Here is a 17,415-nt window from a genome sequence, read left to right as displayed (position 1 = left end):
TGCCTCCAAATATTCCAAATTTTGATTCACCAGTCCAGAGCACTTGCTGCCATTGTTCAGCACTCCAGCCCTTGTATTTTTGAGCATAGGTCAGTCTCTTGGATTTGTTTCCACTTCGGAGGATTGGCTTTTCAGTCGGTGTCTGTGGCCAACCACTGCTTTCTGGTCCTCAACCTTGTCCACTTCCTCATGCTTCTTCAGAAGAGCTTGGACAGCACAGCTTGAAACTCCTGACTGTCGTGAAATTTCTGCTTGGGAGAGACCCTGCTGATGCAGAATGACCACCTTGTGTCTTGTTGCTATGCTCTCTCTTGCCATGGGGTAAAAATCGATTTAAAGGTTAAAGTGTCACACCTGCCACACCTTCACCTCATAGTTTGGTTCTCCTTCTACACTCATTTCTGTTTGAGTTAATCAATTTAGTTTATTCAACTCATTATGTCATTGATCATTAGCACCTGTTTGTTATCTTTGTTTAATCATGCACTGGGATATATTAATTAATTAATGGCTCCATCTGTCTAAGTAGACAATGGATGTGCCCGGTTTAGGACTCAATTTAGATTTAGATTTAGATTATGAGAACACTCAGTCCTCTTTTATTGTCATTTAGAAATGCATACATGCACGAAGAAATGATACAATGTTTCTCCGGAGTGATATCACAGAAAACAGGACAAACCAAAGACTAACACTGACAGAACCACATAATTATAACATATAGTTACAGCAGTGCAAAGCAATACCATAATTTGATGAAGAACAAACCATGGGCACGGTAAAAAAAAAGTCTCTAAGTGCCCGAGTTGATCGACTCCCGAGTCCCCGATAGCAGGTGGTAAAAGGGAGAAACTCCCTGCCATAAACCTCCAGGCACCATCAACTTGCCAATGCCTTGGAAGCAGTCGACCACAGCCGACACTGAGTCTGTCCGTCCGAAAACTTCGAGCCTCCGACTAGCCGCTCCGATACAGCCTCCCGAGCGCCATCCTCTACCGAGCGCCTTCGACCTCGCCCGGCAGCTGAAACGAGCAAAGCCGAGGATTCGGGGCCTTCTGCTCCCAAGATTCTGGTTACCACACAGTAGTAGCGGCAGCGAAGCAGGTATTTCAGAAGTTTTCCAGATGTTCTTCCGTACTCTCACGTCCGTCTCCATCAAATCAGAATTGTGCACGGTCCCTTACTTGACAGATAACAGATATCATTCACCGGAAAGGCCCCGCGCGCTGCCATTCCACAATTAAGTGTGGAACAGCGTCGGCTGTGGCTGAATAAGCCGAATCTTGAGCAGCAGTCCTTGGCACAGCTGCTGCACACGAAGGCTGATGGCTGCGGCAGGGTAGTCACTGCCACAGCTTTCCTTCTCTCTCTTCTGTCCGACCCAATTGAGTTCGTTTTTCCTCTGGATTGGTAATGCCAGTACGTACAGCCTGTCGCCAGGTGCAGCATTTGCAGCTGTCTCTTCCCAAGTGTCCACTCTGATATCAGTAGACTTCAGGTCACGTTTACAAACGTCCCCGTAATGCAACAGTGAGCGCCCTATGGGCCGGGATCCTGCAGCGAGTTCTCTGTAGAGGATGTCCTTGGGGATGCGGCCATCCTGCATGCGGCAGACATGGCCAAACCAGCACAGTCGTTGCTGTGTGAGAAGGACATACATGCTTGGCACACTGGCCTGGTCCAGGACGTCCTTGTTTGGCATGCGGTCTTTCCAGGAAATGCCCAGGATCCGATGCAAGCACCGAAGATGGAAGCTGTTGGAGTGGTGCTTTTGGCACGCGTAGGTTGTCCAACTCTTGCTGCCGTAGAGAAGAGTACTCAGTATGCAGGCTCTGTACATTGCAATCTTTTTGGCTGTGGTGAGCTTGTTGTTTTTCCACACTCTCTTTGACAGCTTGGCCACAGCAGTGGCAGCTTTCCCTATTCACCTGTTGAGCTCTGGATCAAGGGACAGATGGCTGGAGTCTGTCGATCCTAGGTAGGTGAATTCATCTACTGCTTGCAGGGTATGGTCGCCGATGCTGGTGCTGGGGGCTTCACTGACGTCTTGGCCCATGATCTCTGTCTTCTTCAGACTGATGGTGAGGCCATACTCTTGGCAAGCATGTGCCCAGGGAACTGACTAGCCTCTGGAGACCAGACTGTGCATGTGTGATGTCAGGGTGGCATCATCAGTGAAGAGTATCTCCGGATCGGGATCTGATGCACTTTGGTCTTTGCTCTGAGGCGTGCAAGGTTGAAAAGCTTGCCGTCAGATCTAGTGTGTAGGTACACACTGTCATCAGATGTCCTGAAAGTGTACAACAGTACAAGGGAGAAGAAGATCCCAAACAGTGTCAGGGCAAGGACGCAACCCTGCTTCGCTCCACTTTGGACGGGGAAGGGCTCTCAGGATGATCCACCAAATTGCACTGTCCCCTGCATGCCGTCATGGAAAGAGGCCATGAGATTCAGCAGCTTTGAAGGGCATCCGATCTTCTTCATGAGTGCGAAGAGGCCTCTCTTGCTAACCAGGTTGAAAGCCTTGGTCAGATCGATAAAGGCAATGTACAAAAGGCTGTCTCTGTTCCCAGCTCTTCTCCTGTAGCTGGCTGAGTAAGAAGATCATGTTGATGGTGGATCTCTCTGCTCTGAAGCCACACTGGGACTCAGGGTGGTCACATTCTGCCAGTGTCTGCAATTGCTTCAGAACCACTTGGGCAAATGCTTTGCCAATGGTGTTGAGCAGGAATATGCCTCTGTAATTGTTATAGTCATTGTGCTCTCACTTATTCTTGAACAATGTGATGATGTTTGCGTCTCGCATGTCTTGGGGAACTGATTCTTCCTCCCAGTACTGGCAGAGCAGCTCGTGAAAATGGCTTAGGAGCACTGGTTTCTCGCACTGGATCCTCGCTCTGGATCACTTCTGCAGGGATGCCGTCTTTGCCTGGTGCCCTGCCGTGAGCAAGCAAGTCGATGGCCTTGCTGAGTTTGACCTCTGTTCGGGGTAGGTTCAGCTCTTTCATGACAGGCAGGGCAGAGATACTGGCAAGGGCTGACTCAGTGACAATGTTCTCAGTGGAGTACAGCTTCTAGTATATATATCTGGGATATATACCTACAAAGTAATAAAGTTTTTATTTAAAAACTGGTTTATTACTTAATATACTCTAAATTGTAATCGACTGCACAAAAACACAAGGACAGGAGTGCTGAACAATGGCAGCAAGTGCTCTGGACTGAGAAGTCAAAATTTTAAATGCTTGGCTCAAGCAGGAGGCAGTTAATCCATAGAAGAGCTGGAGAGCACTACGTGGACGAGTGTCAGTGGCTAACAGTGAAGCATGGCGGATGTTCCCTACAGGTTTGGAGCTGCATTTCCGTAAATGGAGTTGGTGATCTGGTCAGAATTAATGAAAGCTACGAAAAGTTGTAAAATTAGTCAGCTCTATCTTGGGTACTAGCCTCCATAGTATCCATGACATCTTCAAGAAGTGGTGCCTCAGAAAGGTGGCTTCCATTATTAAGGACCCCCATCACCCAGGACATGCCTTCTTCTCATTGTTACTGACAGGAAGAAGGTACAGAAGCCTGAAGGCACACAGTCAGTGATTTAGGAACAGCTTCTTCCCCTCTGTCATTCAATTTCTAAATAGACATTCAACCTATGAATACTACCTTAAATTTTGAAAATAAAATTTTTACACTATTTTTAATTTAATTACTTAATATACATATATATTTTCAGTAATTGATTTACTTAATTATGTTTTTTTTATATTATCATGTATTGCATTGTACTGCTGCCGCTAAGTTAACAAATTTCATGACATATGCTGGTGATATTAAACCTGATTCTGTATAAAAGCCTGAAAGCATGTCCCACCAGGCTCAAGGACAGCTTCTTCCCCACTGTTATCAGACTCTTGAATGGACCTCTCGTACGATAAGATGGACTTGTGACCTCACAATATACTCTTTTGGTATCTTTTATACTTCATTCTGCATTATTATTGTTATATCTTATTCCAGCTCAATGCACTATGTAATGACTTGATCTGTATAAGTAGTTTGCAAGACAAGTTTTTCAATATACCTTTGCACAAGTAACAATAATAAACCAGCAACAATATCAAAAATCAACATTAATCCAACAACCTGCAATACTAATCATCCAAAGTCATGGAAATTATTGGATTATAATAGGTGACAAGCCCTTGAAATTATCAATTATATTAATTGTCAATTTGTTCCAGTTTAGTTGCATTAAACAAGATCAGTTTATCTTTAATGATTTTAGTGTTAAAATGGAGTGATACCCTTGCTGTCCAATATTTAGAGAGAACAGGATCAACTAATATTCTGAAGCCTTTTATTGAGCATTTTGAGCTTTATCACTGCATCGTTTAAACTGATATCTAAGACACATATTCTGGAATGGAAAACCTGGATTATTACATTAAAAGCATTATGCAAATATAAAGCTGCTGTTACTCTATGCTATAAACCCTTAAAGTTCCTTGCATTCATGCCTCTCCAGCTCTTATGGATTATTATACACTCAATGGTCACTTTTTAGGTTAACCTGTATGCCTGCTTATTAATGCAAGTATCTAATCAGCCAATCCTGTGGCTGCAACTCAATGCATAAAGCATGCAGACATGGTCAAATGGCTCAGTCATTGTTTGGATGAAACACCAGAGCAGGCAAGAAATGTGATCTAAGTGACTTTGACTGTAGAATGGTGCCAGACAGGGTAGTTTGAGTAACTCAGACATGCCTTATTAATGAGAGAGGTCAGAGGAGAATGGTCAGACTGGGTCAAGCTGACAGGAAGGTGACAGTAACTCAAATAACCATATGTTTTAACAGTGACGAGCAGAGGAGTGTCTCTGACTACACAACACATTAAAAGTATTGTCAAGGATGACTGTCACCCTGTCTTCTACTTGCTGGGAGAGCATACAGCAGCTTGAAAATCAAGGCATCCAGACTTAAGAACGGCTTCTTCCCCAAAGCTATCAGAGTTCTCAACCAATCACCTCTTTCACACCAAAAACACAAGAGGTTCTGCAGATGTTGGACATCCAGAGCAGCACACACAAAATGCTGGAGGAGTTCAGCAGGTTAGACAGCATCTATAGAGTGTAATAAACAGTCTATAACTCAGGGAAGACCCTACAGCAGGATCTCTTTCATAGAAGTGCAGCCATGTGCCCATATTCTTAATTCAATCTCTTCTCTTGGTTATTCCACTATTGTCAGTTCTTCTTTTTGCACTGTTTCAGTTTCCACAAGTCTTTACACTATTCTACTGTTTTTGCACTTGTCCGTATCCTTACTATTGTATTTATTATCAACATGTATACCATTTACTCTGAGTTTCACATGAGCAAGGAATTCATTGAATGCTAGTGTACATGACTAAGATCATGGAGATTTTGGTACAACTTTATAACACTTTGATTAGGTTATAGCAGGAGAACAATATGGCATTCCAGTCACCAGTCTAAAAAAGGTTAGGATTCTATTAAAGAGGGTGAAATGGTTACTTGGAGAAAAGGACTCTGAAGGGAACCTGATAGAGGGACATGGATAGGATGGATAGTGAGGAACAATTCTTCCTCTAGGGTTGTCGGGATTTGTTGGGCAGTGCGGTCCAAAGGGCCAATTCAGCGCTGTATCTCTAAATAAATAAAAACAAATAAAGAAGTAGTCCAGGTAGTATTGCAGGTGAAGACACTTCAACCCCATTTGCAAAGAATTAATGGATTTTAGAAGAACTGACTTTGCTAGTGCACATGAATCTACAATGGAATAAATGATTAAGAACTTTACTTGGATATTCTTTCCATAACTTCAATATACTTTGTAATACAATATTCAGCTCTAACAAACAATACCTGAGATATAGGAAAAAAGCTTTAAAATTTCTCCACAATACATAATTAATCTTTGCTCAACTGTTATTTTGGAATTTAAATGGTTCGATAACAAAAAGAAGGCAAATAATACACCAGAAAGATTGCCCTTTTTAAGAAGTAAAGGCAGAAATGTTTGTGTTTTGTATTTTCTAAACTTTATTAGCTAATTATCTAAGGATTGAATGTTTGATGCACTTTGCAATAATTCAACATGGCCATGCAGATACCCTTTGAATTTGTGTATCGAATAACCAAATCCTAGTTGTAATTTGAGTAATGAATCTAAAATCTTACGACTGTACTAATTGTTGTACTTCACATGTACGCATCATGTGTCAACAAAATCTCTCGAGGCAGAGAGATCAATAAACTAACATTTGTCTAGCCATGTTCAAATTTGTACAGGAACCAAACTTTGATTCTAGCTTCCACTAGGAACATTCTAAAATTATGTAAAATTTTCCATTTTCTGCATGTAATTTCTCCACAAAATAAACTGATAGGCATGTAGTTAAAATCCAGGCAGAGCAAACTCAAGACACTTTTTGAAGTGAAGAAAAGAAAACCCTTAGCAATCTTCCGCATGACCAATAATGCCTGTTGCTTGAATCAATGATGCCTCATAATTTGTTTTCTTTTTCTTTATAGTCAAGAACATCTCACCTCTCATACCAAACTATTTATCAATATAACGATTGCTATAAAACCAATCTGCTAGCTACAAGTGGATGCAAAATCCACATTATAAAGGAAAAGCCAGTTGACAAATTCTGTACATAACAAATCAAGACAAAAAGCTGCAATGCGGTTTGCAGTATATGCAGTGTGCAGTGTGCTATTCTCAGTTTTTGAGGAAAATTAAGCACTTGAATCATTTCTTTATCCTTTTCTGTTGAGTTCAGAGGTGGCATGGTTGCACAGTGGTTAGCACAATGCTTTACCATACAGGTGATCACAGTTCATTTTCTGCCATTGCCTGAAGAAAGTTTGTGCATTCTCCCCATGATCCTGTGGTTTTGCTCTGGGTGCTCTGGTTTCCTCCCAATGTCCAAAGACATATCAGTTGGTAGGTTAATTGGTCATTGTAAATTGTCCCCTGATTAGGCCAGGATCTTAATGGGGAAATGGCGGGGCAGCGCGGCTTGAAAGGCCGGAAGAACTTATTCCACGCTGTACAGGTATCTGAATAAATTAATTAACAGGAATGGCAAAATAAGACTATAACACTAAAATGCATAGAAACAGATTGGGCCATTCGATACATGGAGTCTGCTCCACCATCAATCATAGCTGATTTATTATCCCTTTCAAACCCATTCACCTGCCTTCTCCCTATAATCTTTGAAACCCTTACTAATCAAGAATCTTTCAGAATAGAGAGGTGTCCTTTTAGAACAGAGATGAGGAGAAATTCTTTGCCGCAGGCAGGCATGGAGGCCATCTTTCCATATATTTAAGGCAGAGGCTGATAGATTCTTGATTGTACAGGGCATGAAGAGATACAGAGAGAAGGCAGGAAATTGGGGCTGAAGGGAAAATTGGATCAGCCATGTTGAAATGGCGGAGCAGACTCAATGGGCCAAATGGCCCAATTCTGCTCTTATATCTTATGGTGTTATGGTCTTTCAAACTTTGCTTTAAATATACCCAATGACTTTGCCTCCACAGCCATCTATGGGAATGAATTCCACATATTCACCACCCTCTGGCTAAAGAAATTCCTCCCCATTTCTGTTCTAAAAGGACATCCTTCTTTTCTGAGGTTGTGCCTTCTGGTCCTAGACTTCCCTACTATAAGAAACAACCTCTCCATTAACTAACTAGGCCTTTCAATATGATCCCCTCATTCTTCTAAACTCCACGAACACAGGCCTGAAACCATCAAAAATTCCTCATATGTTAACCCATTCAATTCCACAATGATTCTCATGAATTTCCTCTGGACCTTTTCCAATGCCAGTACATCCATCTCAGTTAAAGGACCCAAAACTGCTCACAATTTTCCAAGTGTGATCTGATGGATGCCTTATAAAGCCTCAGCATTACATCTTTGATTTACATTCTAGTCCTCTTGAAATGAATGCTAACTCATTGTAATGGCTCATCACTGTTTTTTAAAAAACAATTGGGGACACACTATAAATGCTGACCTTGTTTGCCACACTCACATTTAGTAAACAAAATGAAACCAAAGAACCAAACTTAATTTAGTAAGTAATAGAATGGTGGATTTTAAATTTGGGGTTTTGTTAGTTAGTTAGATTTCATCCCCCAATTCCCCAGTAGAGTCTGAACTCCTTTCTCAACAGGCCACTCCAAATCGGTAATTAAATCATAATGACACATTCCCAATGACAACCTACCTAGTATCAAGTTCTGATGGCATGCCCCAGAGTACAGAGCCTTTAAGGATTTTCAGCAAGATGCTAGGTTTTGATAATTAATTTTACAAGTAACCTGGAAGGAGTATACTAAGAGACAAGAACAATTTTGCAATGAAATCAGAAGACTAGCATTAAACCCTGCAATGGTTCTAATGGAGGGTCTCAGCCCAATATGTCGACTGTTTACTCTTTTCCACAGATGCTGCCTAACCTGCTAAGTTCCTCCAGCATTTTGTGTGTCTTGCATTTGATTTCCAGCATCTGAAGATTTTCTTGTGTTAATGGTCAAAGAAAGTTGTACTTGGCACAAATCTGCACAATCATCAGACTAATTAAGATTATGATCACTGATACAGTCTGGCATGTTAAAGATTGTAATTCTTATCATTGGCTAAGTTGAAATTAAATTTGGGAAATTGCTGTTGTTAATAATGGTGAAAGTTCAGAGTTAATAATTTTAATTGACATCTCAAACACTCCTTTAACATATAATCCCTGCATTTCAGCTGCTGTGTTTAAACAAATGAGTATTCATTCATCTGAATTTCAGAATTAAAACAATTGAATGCCAATTTAATGTTATTATTTTTAGTGCCCCAGCTTTTTTGTTTGCAACCAATTATACACAATTATAAATCGCCCTGTCTGGCAACAACAATCATTCCATGGTCAAAGTCACTTAGATCACATTTCTTCCTCCATTGTGATGTTTGATTTGAACAGCAAATGAACCTCTTGACCATGTCTGCATGCTTTTATGCATTGAGTTGCTGCCACATGTTAGATATTTGCATTAACGAGTGTGTGTACAGGTGTAATTAATAAAGTGGCCACTGAATGTATATTGCAGAGCATAGCACCTTGTTGGTTTACTATGTATCAGTCAACAAATCTTGCAAATTATGAATCATAAAAATGATGCAGAAAGTTTCTGCAGCTCAATACCAACTTGTTTTCTTCTCATTCCCACTCCACAAAGGGCCTTTGATTTAAAATGTTAACTCTGTTTCTTTTTGCACAGACACCACAGACACTGCCTAATCTGCTGAGAACTTCCAGAGATTTCAATTTTATATTTCCCCCAGACACAACTGAGACCAATTCTAAGGTTGAAAAGTATTCAGAATTTATATTGAATATATCAAAATACAAGAGAGGGCATGTTGTTTTTGCTGCAGGTATTTATGGTGATCTTTGTGCAAATCATCAGAAAAAGATCACTCACATCACTGCAGCAGTAAAGGACATCAATATAGCTTACAAAAAATGGAAATTCATTTATTTGTATTTTTAAGTCTAAATTCAAGATTAGATAGAACTACTGGTTTTAAGTAAGTAAAACAGGCATATTCCTATAAAATATAGCTTTCTTTTTGTGCACATAAAATCAACACTTGAATTATCGAGCTATACTTTATTCATCCATTAGGTGGTGCAAGCTATTCACCATGCAAAACTGCATATCGAAGTGTGAAGAAATGAACTATTTAATCAGGATGGGAATTGTATTTCAGCATCATCATTGTGAAATTTGCACAACTGTCAATAATTAAAAGCACTCTGCAATATACAGTTATAAATGAAGCTAAAATCATTGTATTGACTCTAAGGTGCCAAAACTTAGTTTAGTACTCTTTTTAATTTTATTGGGCTGTGTACTGTTGTCCATTTGGCTTCCATCACATACATAAGCAACTCAGCATGATTTTGGTTAAAAGAAATCAAGCAATATAAATACAGCAGACTATATAGGAGCAAATAAAATGTTGGATAGTTTACTTCATTCATAAATTTAAACTTTCAAGCAGACAGCTTAACAAGGTATTATGTTAATGTGCTGATATGCTTTCTTCGCTCTGGAATAATGGAGATGAATGCTATTTTTCTAATTGTTTTTACGACTAACAATCAAGTATGCTAGTTGTCACTGCAATGGGAAATACCGTATGTGTAAAATGTAAATTATTGGCCGAAGATAGAATACAAGAACAGACTGGTCATGCAAGCACTGGAAAAAATGATAGTTAATTCATAGAAAGAAAAAATATATACAGTTCAGGTCATTATACAACAGAAAAGATATGATATCACAGAAAGGGTGCAAAAGAGATCTACAAGGATGTCAACCATGCTGGAGAATTATTGGCAGAAAAGAAAGATTGCTTTTCTCCATTGGAAAAAACATATTACATGGAAAAATAATTGAGGTGTGCAAAATTATGAGCAGGGCAGGAGGGTAAACTGGAAGGATCCATTTGCCTCAGCAGAAGTGTCATTAATTAGTAAGCACAAATTTAAGCAATTAGTAGCAACATTGAAGGGTAGTTGAGGGAAAAAAGTTACTTCATTGAGAATGTTGTTAGGAGAAGTGAGAAGAATGGTGAGAGACAAAAGGAGAAACTCTTAAACTTAAATAGTACTGAGAAGAACACTTGATGAGACATAACTTGAAGAGCTATCAAGCGCTGTTACGAGAAATTACCTAAAGTCCATTTTTGAATGGAATGGACAGTTTCACAACAGGGACAATTTTAAACAATAAACAAATATAGAGTTTTACTGTAGATTTTACTTATATTAACAGTCTAGCAGTAGTAACTGAGCACCTTTTCACAACAGAACAAAATTAATCTTCTGAGACAAAATTACAAAACTACTTAATAATTATTTCCATTGATGTAAATCTATTTCCCTAAAGCTGTCAGATTTAGTAGCTTTTGTACACTACCTCCCCAAGCAAGGTCTTCTGTATGTTAATACGTAAATTAAAAAGGAGAACAAAAAGTCAATATGCGAATATTTTGGGTCTTTGATCCTTTCTGAAGGAATGATCTCAAATCTAAAACATCAAGGTAAAATTTAATTCATAAAAATAGGTGAGCATATTTCTATGATTCTGAAAACTCTGGTTCCGGAAAAGAATGGAAAGATCCAGTCATACAATGAGGCCCAAGCAGCATGAATACTTCTTTAAAGCCCAATAAATCAACTCAGTAAAAATCATGACAAGAATTGACCCTCTTCCTCTGCTCTAGCCTCTAATATCATGGTCCCTGATTTCTCCTACCCACTGGCAGCTTAAAATTTTCCTAACACTATGAACTGCCATAAAATAGCAACTGCTGGGACATTGGGTTGGACACCATTATACCCCAGGTGTCCTGTCTACCTCTTCAGTGTCAATAGTTTGCTCAGAAAATATCTGGGCCATCAAGCAATGACACAAATATAGCCTGATAAGGCGGGGGGAACAAATAAAACATTTCCTGATTTTTCTTTTTAGATTTCTAGTATATGTTTTAGCTTTCTTGTTACACGGTTTAATGCATGGCTATGTGCAACAATGTCTTTATTGACGGCATTCTAATTTATATTTTGCTATATTTCTTTTTGATTTTGCTTGTTCGCTATTCACCTTTACCACTAGTTCTTTTCTCTCCCATGTTCGAGAAAAGTAGTAGGGATAACCTTGTGAATTACAGACCAGTAAGACTTACATCAGTGATGGGCAAACTATTAGAAAGAATTTTTAGAGACAGGATTAAGAACATTTAGAGAAGCATTGTCTGATTGGGGATAGTCAGCATGGCTCTGTGAGTGGCAGGCTGTGCCTCACGAGCCTGAATGATGCTTTGAGAAAGTGACAAAACAAATTGATGGGGGTGGAGCAGTTAATGGAATATGAAATGTAGTAAGGCATTTAATGAGGTTCTCCATAGTAGGATCACTCCAAAAGTCAGGAGGCATGGAATACTGGGAAACATGGCAGTGTGGATTCAGAATTGGTTTTGCCAACAGAAGGCAGAGGGTGGTAGTAGATGGAGTGTATTTTTCCTGGAGATCAGTGACCAATAGTATTCCACAGGGATCTGTTCTGGGACACGTGCTTTTTGAGATTTTTATAAATTACTTGGATGAGGAAGTGGAAGAGCAGATGACCTCATATTGAACCACATTATACACCATTCTCCTCCATGACCAGACAGCAATAAAGTTTGTCTTGGCCTTACCTACATCCAGATGAGCCTCAACATCCAGCACATCATGCTATGGTAGTCATGGGAGATATTAACATGCAGGTCGATTGGAAAATCAGGTTGGTGGCCAGCTTTTTCCCTACTTTTTCTCAGTAGAAAGCCTATTGACCTTTTCTGGCCACAGTGACCACTTTATTAGATACATCTGTACACCTTCACTTTGATGCAAGTACCTTATCAGCCAATACCTTATAGTAGTCATTGTCATACTTTATTGATCCCCAGGGAAATTGGTTATATTATCATGTATTACATGGAACTGCTGCTGCTAAGTTAAAAAAAAATTCACGTGCTGGGGATAATAAACCTGATTCTGATTCCAATCATGTAGCAGCAACTCAACGCATAAAAGCACACATCGTGGTCAAGAGGTTCAGGCCAAACATCAGATAAGAGGCTTTGATCGAGGTGACTTTGACCATAGAATGATTGTTGGTGCCAGACTTGATGGTTTGAGTATCTCAGACACTGCTGATCTCCGGGGATTTTCATGTACAACAGTCTCTAGAGTTTATAGAGGAAGGTGTGAAAAATAAAACAACATCCAGTGAGCTGCAGTTCTGTGGAAAAGAATACATTGTTAATGAGAGAAATCAGAGGAGAATGGTCAGACTGATTCAAGCTGATAGGAAGGTGATAACTCAAATAACCATGTGTTACAACAGTGTTGTGCAGAAGAGCATCTCTGAATGTACATGTTGAACCTTGAAGTGGATGGACTACAGCGGCAGAAGACCACAAACATACACTCAGTGGCCACTGACAGTACGTCCTATAATTCTGTACTTATCCCTTTACTTGTTGGACACATGCTTACAACTAGAAATTTATTATTTCCTTACAATGTAGCAGGCAGCCATTCAGCCCAGCTGTGAATGTGTGTGTACTGGCTCAAAGAAAAATCACTTTTCTCACTAATTTTCCCTGTAACCTATTTGCTCCAAATTGCCATCACTATTTTGTACATTGGCCAATTAACCTAATAACACACAAATCTTTGACATGCAGGAGGAAACTGGAGCACCCCGAGAATGCCCACACACAGCCACAAGAAGGAAGTGCAAACTCCACATCGACAGTGCTGGAGAACTGGATTGAAATGGGTCACAGGAGCTGTAACGTATAACTATGAATAGCTGTGGCACTTGATCACTTATTTCCTGACATGACTGAAGAACTGTTTAAGCAATGTGGTTGAGGAGAAAAGTAAAATTGGCTGCAGTTTTTCATGGTAAATTTGACGAGCAATGAGTGTACTTAACATTCACAAGTGTTTTCAATGCATTTGTTTCAGCATCAGGTATCTCTTCCTTTTTAGATTAGATTGATATAAAATGGGTTATGGATACAAGCTATAAAATTCTACTAAATGTCTTCAATCTTTAGCTAGAAACTTGTAGAACTGCCTGAGACACAGAGTAAAGGCCAGTTATGTCAAGTGGCTTCCACATCGAGGAAACATCTGCACAAATCTATTTCACATTGCATATTTTTATATAATTCATAATCTGCTGTGTTTAATTTTATATATGAAGTCTCTCCCACCCAACTATATCCTCATGAAGCTTGCTGCTATACTGATCACTGTAGTTTACAATTCCAAGCTTTGAAATATACTATTTTTGAAATCAAAGGCCAAGATTTAAAATGCAGCTAAAATATAATGATGCTATTAACAACCACTGGGGTACAGTTATTTATTCTTCACCTGACCTGAAAAATATTCACATGCCATTAATCCCCACTTTTGCAAAAACTGTTGCAGATTAGTGTTACGGTGTTCTGCTTCAGTTCAGTGAGAATTTCCCAGGAAATGCACAAATGCACTCTCCTGGTTGAAAGTTCTGTCACAAGCATACCTGTTTCTCTGCGGAACCGTAGTCCGCACTTTGGTTTGGCTCGAAGTACATGATCTCACCCCTGTTTTTTGCCATCTCCTGAAGGGCCATGGCTGTACGTACAGTTGAGTTCCTTGCATGCACAAATACCATAACCTGAAAACAAACATCAGAATAATGATACAAAACTCTGTAAAAAACATAATAAAGAAACATGTTTGTATTCTATTTCAAACAAAAACAGAAAATGTAAATACACTGCTGGTCAGGCAGCATTAAGTATTCTATTTTTTGTGATTAATACAAAATGAATTAATCAGATATTTATTACTTTTTTCATTTATTATTTTCACCTTATATGTGGCTTTTTTGGCAATGTAGAGGGGGAAAACCCTTCATTGTAACATGTGAAGTTATCACAGTCATCACTATACAATACTCAGCTCTGATGAAAGCCCATTGACCTGGAACATTTGCTTTGTTTGCCTATACAGCATTTCTGCATTTTTTTTCCTTAATTTTGGACTTCCATGATCTGCAGCACACAGGCATCATTCTTTCAGTTTCCATGCAAGTGAACTAAGATGAAGCCACTCTAGATGGCTATTGTATATCACATGTTGAATCTGCAAAGTGCTTCTTTCTCAAATCCTCACATGGGTTCTAAATAGACTTGCTTAATAACCACTCATAAAATAAAATAACAATGAAGCAGCCAACCTGTCATTTCAACATGAGATTCAGTGGAAAGGACTACATCAATAGTCTTAATAGATTCCCAATTAGTAGACATGCTAAAACCTCCAGTTCTTTGTCTTGGAAACAGAATTGTGTTTAAATGAACAAAACATAAAAATATTCATAAGATACAATAAGCTAAAGTTGAAGCATATCAAATAGAAGGCTATTTACAGGTTAGGGTTAGCAATCGGCAGAACAAATATGATTATTTGTGATTTCCAGTTACTCAGATAAAGATAAATAAGGCCCTGGGAGAATTCACATTTAGGACAGCGCTACTCTACATTATAATAAGTGACTCAAGGTAGTGTTAATAGAAAATTGTATATCCAAATTTGTTGAAGACACAATTGCACAAGAGATAACAAATCAAATGGGCAAACTACTTTGGACTTTTAAAGAACAGAAAGGAGTGCTTTGTAAATAGCAAATAGTTGGAAACAGTGAAGGTCCAGAGACTTGGAATTTAACATATATATCATTAAAATGCAATGATCATATCCATCTCCTGTGGATGACCCTTTTCAGGTTTCACTGTGTTTTTTTTTCATTAAGAATATGCCAAAGCAAGATGTTGCAATAAATTTTGTGTAGTTGACCACAATATGTTGATCTTCTTTTAGCATCCATATGAGTCATTTGAGATTGGCCATGATGAATTGGACACATTGCCTTATAGCCAGATAACATCCTGCAACACCACAGATATCTTGCATTCAGTAAATTGGAAATATTCTGGATAATTTTTAATTAATCAGGTAACGAACACTGTAAGATTATAACTGAGTTTCAAGGCACACATACTAAAGATTGCAAGACATCACTATGAAAACAAGACATCACTATGAAAACAAGACATTACTATGAAGGTATCAAAATAGATTATAATTATTAAATACTTAAATAGTCAATACACTTCAATGATTGGTTATTATAACTTTGGTTAAAACAGTTGAATAAAATATTTAAAAACGCAAACAACAGGAATTCTGCAGATGCTGGAAATTCAAGCAACACACATCAAAGTTGCTGGTGAACGCAGCAGGCCAGGCAGCATCTCTAGGAAGAGGTGCAGTCGACGTTTCAGGCCGAGACCCTTCGTCAGGAATAAAATATTTAATTCCTATGTTGGGTACGTGGCCAAGTGGTTAAGGTGTGCATCTAGTGATCTGAAGGTTCGAGCCTCAGCTACCGCAGCGTGTTTGTGTCCTTGAGCAAGGCACTTAACTACACATTGCTCTAGTGTCTGTGCGAGGAGTGGCGCCCCACACAGATTTCCAGTCTGCATCTTGTAAGGCATGAAAATGCCCGACGCAGGCCTCTCAAGGTCTGATTCGAAGTTCCCTCTCTCCCATGCTGAATGCCTTGAAATAAAAGAGGCTCTTCTGAAGATGCTGGCAAATAAGTTGAAGACTTAAAAGTACATTCACTACAAAGGTTACGACCAGGAATACATCAACAGAGTTTTATCATGAAAGAAAAATCAAGTCTACAAATTTTAATGAGTTCTGCTGATCTTTAATAGACACATGTTTAACTGGTTGCTTGAGCAGATTTGAAGGCTGTACAGCAGCAACACTCTAACCATAACACGATACATAACGGTAGATTAGGACCATTTGACACAATCCTTAATCGCAGAAGTGTGTATTACCACATTCCCCTTCCTCCTGGGCACATACCTCAGATAATTATCTTATTTTTCTGAAACAACCAGCTTCCTTGTGACTCAATAATTCCTCAAAACATTTCCATTATCATTACTTACAGCTCAAGGCATTTCTCTCATTAGTGGCTTTGATAATCAACTAAGTTTACCAGTTTTTCCTCTTACTATTTGTACAATAATGTAAGTTGGGAGTACCAAAATACTCATCCGTTTTAAATTATCCAGGTTAAAATTAAGGAGTTTTGCAGAATAGTTGTCACATCACTTACCAATGTTGCAGCTGGGCCTAAATTAATATCAGTTTTAAAAGCATTTATCAGTGCTTTAAACAGAACTAGACCCATCATATTAGGTCAAGTTGACATGCAAAGGTATTAGGAATTAAAAGACTGAAATCTTAAGCATTTTTCCTCCACTACAGAAATTGTTACATTCAGGACTGATTTTAAATAAGCAGATACTTGATATTATTACAAACATCCCACCTCTCCCGGAAGCCTCCCGCATATTGATAGTGGCTCCCTGACGCCAGCGAATTATATACAGTATCCTGGAAATTGATTTTTTTGAGAGCAAGCTGGGGGGGGGTGGGGAGAGAGGAGGGGAGGGGTAGGGGGAGAGGGGAGGGAAAGGGGAGGGGGGAGAGACACACACACAGATGTAGCGAGAGTGACAGAGAGAGCATCCTAGTCTTTCTTTGTGCTAAGTAAACCTATCAGTTTTTTCTGTGGGCGGGCTTTACAGTCGACCTCTCTCTCTCTTTCATTATAGTCATAGTCATACTTTATTGATCCTGGGGGAAATTGGTTTTCATTACAGTTGCACCATAATTAAATTTT

General features: G+C 39.2%; 1 protein-coding gene across 1 annotated transcript in view; it reads right to left on the bottom strand.

Annotated features, from left to right (window-relative positions):
* ascc3 (activating signal cointegrator 1 complex subunit 3) overlaps positions 1 to 17,415 on the bottom strand; it is a 399,975-nt gene that overhangs the window by 224,096 nt on the left and 158,464 nt on the right. The window contains exon 14 of the mRNA XM_063040308.1: positions 14,188 to 14,322. Coding sequence (XP_062896378.1) covers positions 14,188 to 14,322 — 135 coding nt within the window. The remainder of the gene's footprint in view (positions 1 to 14,187; positions 14,323 to 17,415) is intronic.

Source organism: Mobula hypostoma, chromosome 2 (genome assembly GCF_963921235.1).
Source record: "Mobula hypostoma chromosome 2, sMobHyp1.1, whole genome shotgun sequence".
Lineage (NCBI taxonomy): Eukaryota > Metazoa > Chordata > Chondrichthyes > Myliobatiformes > Myliobatidae > Mobula > Mobula hypostoma.
This window is presented reverse-complemented; position numbering and strand designations above follow the sequence as displayed.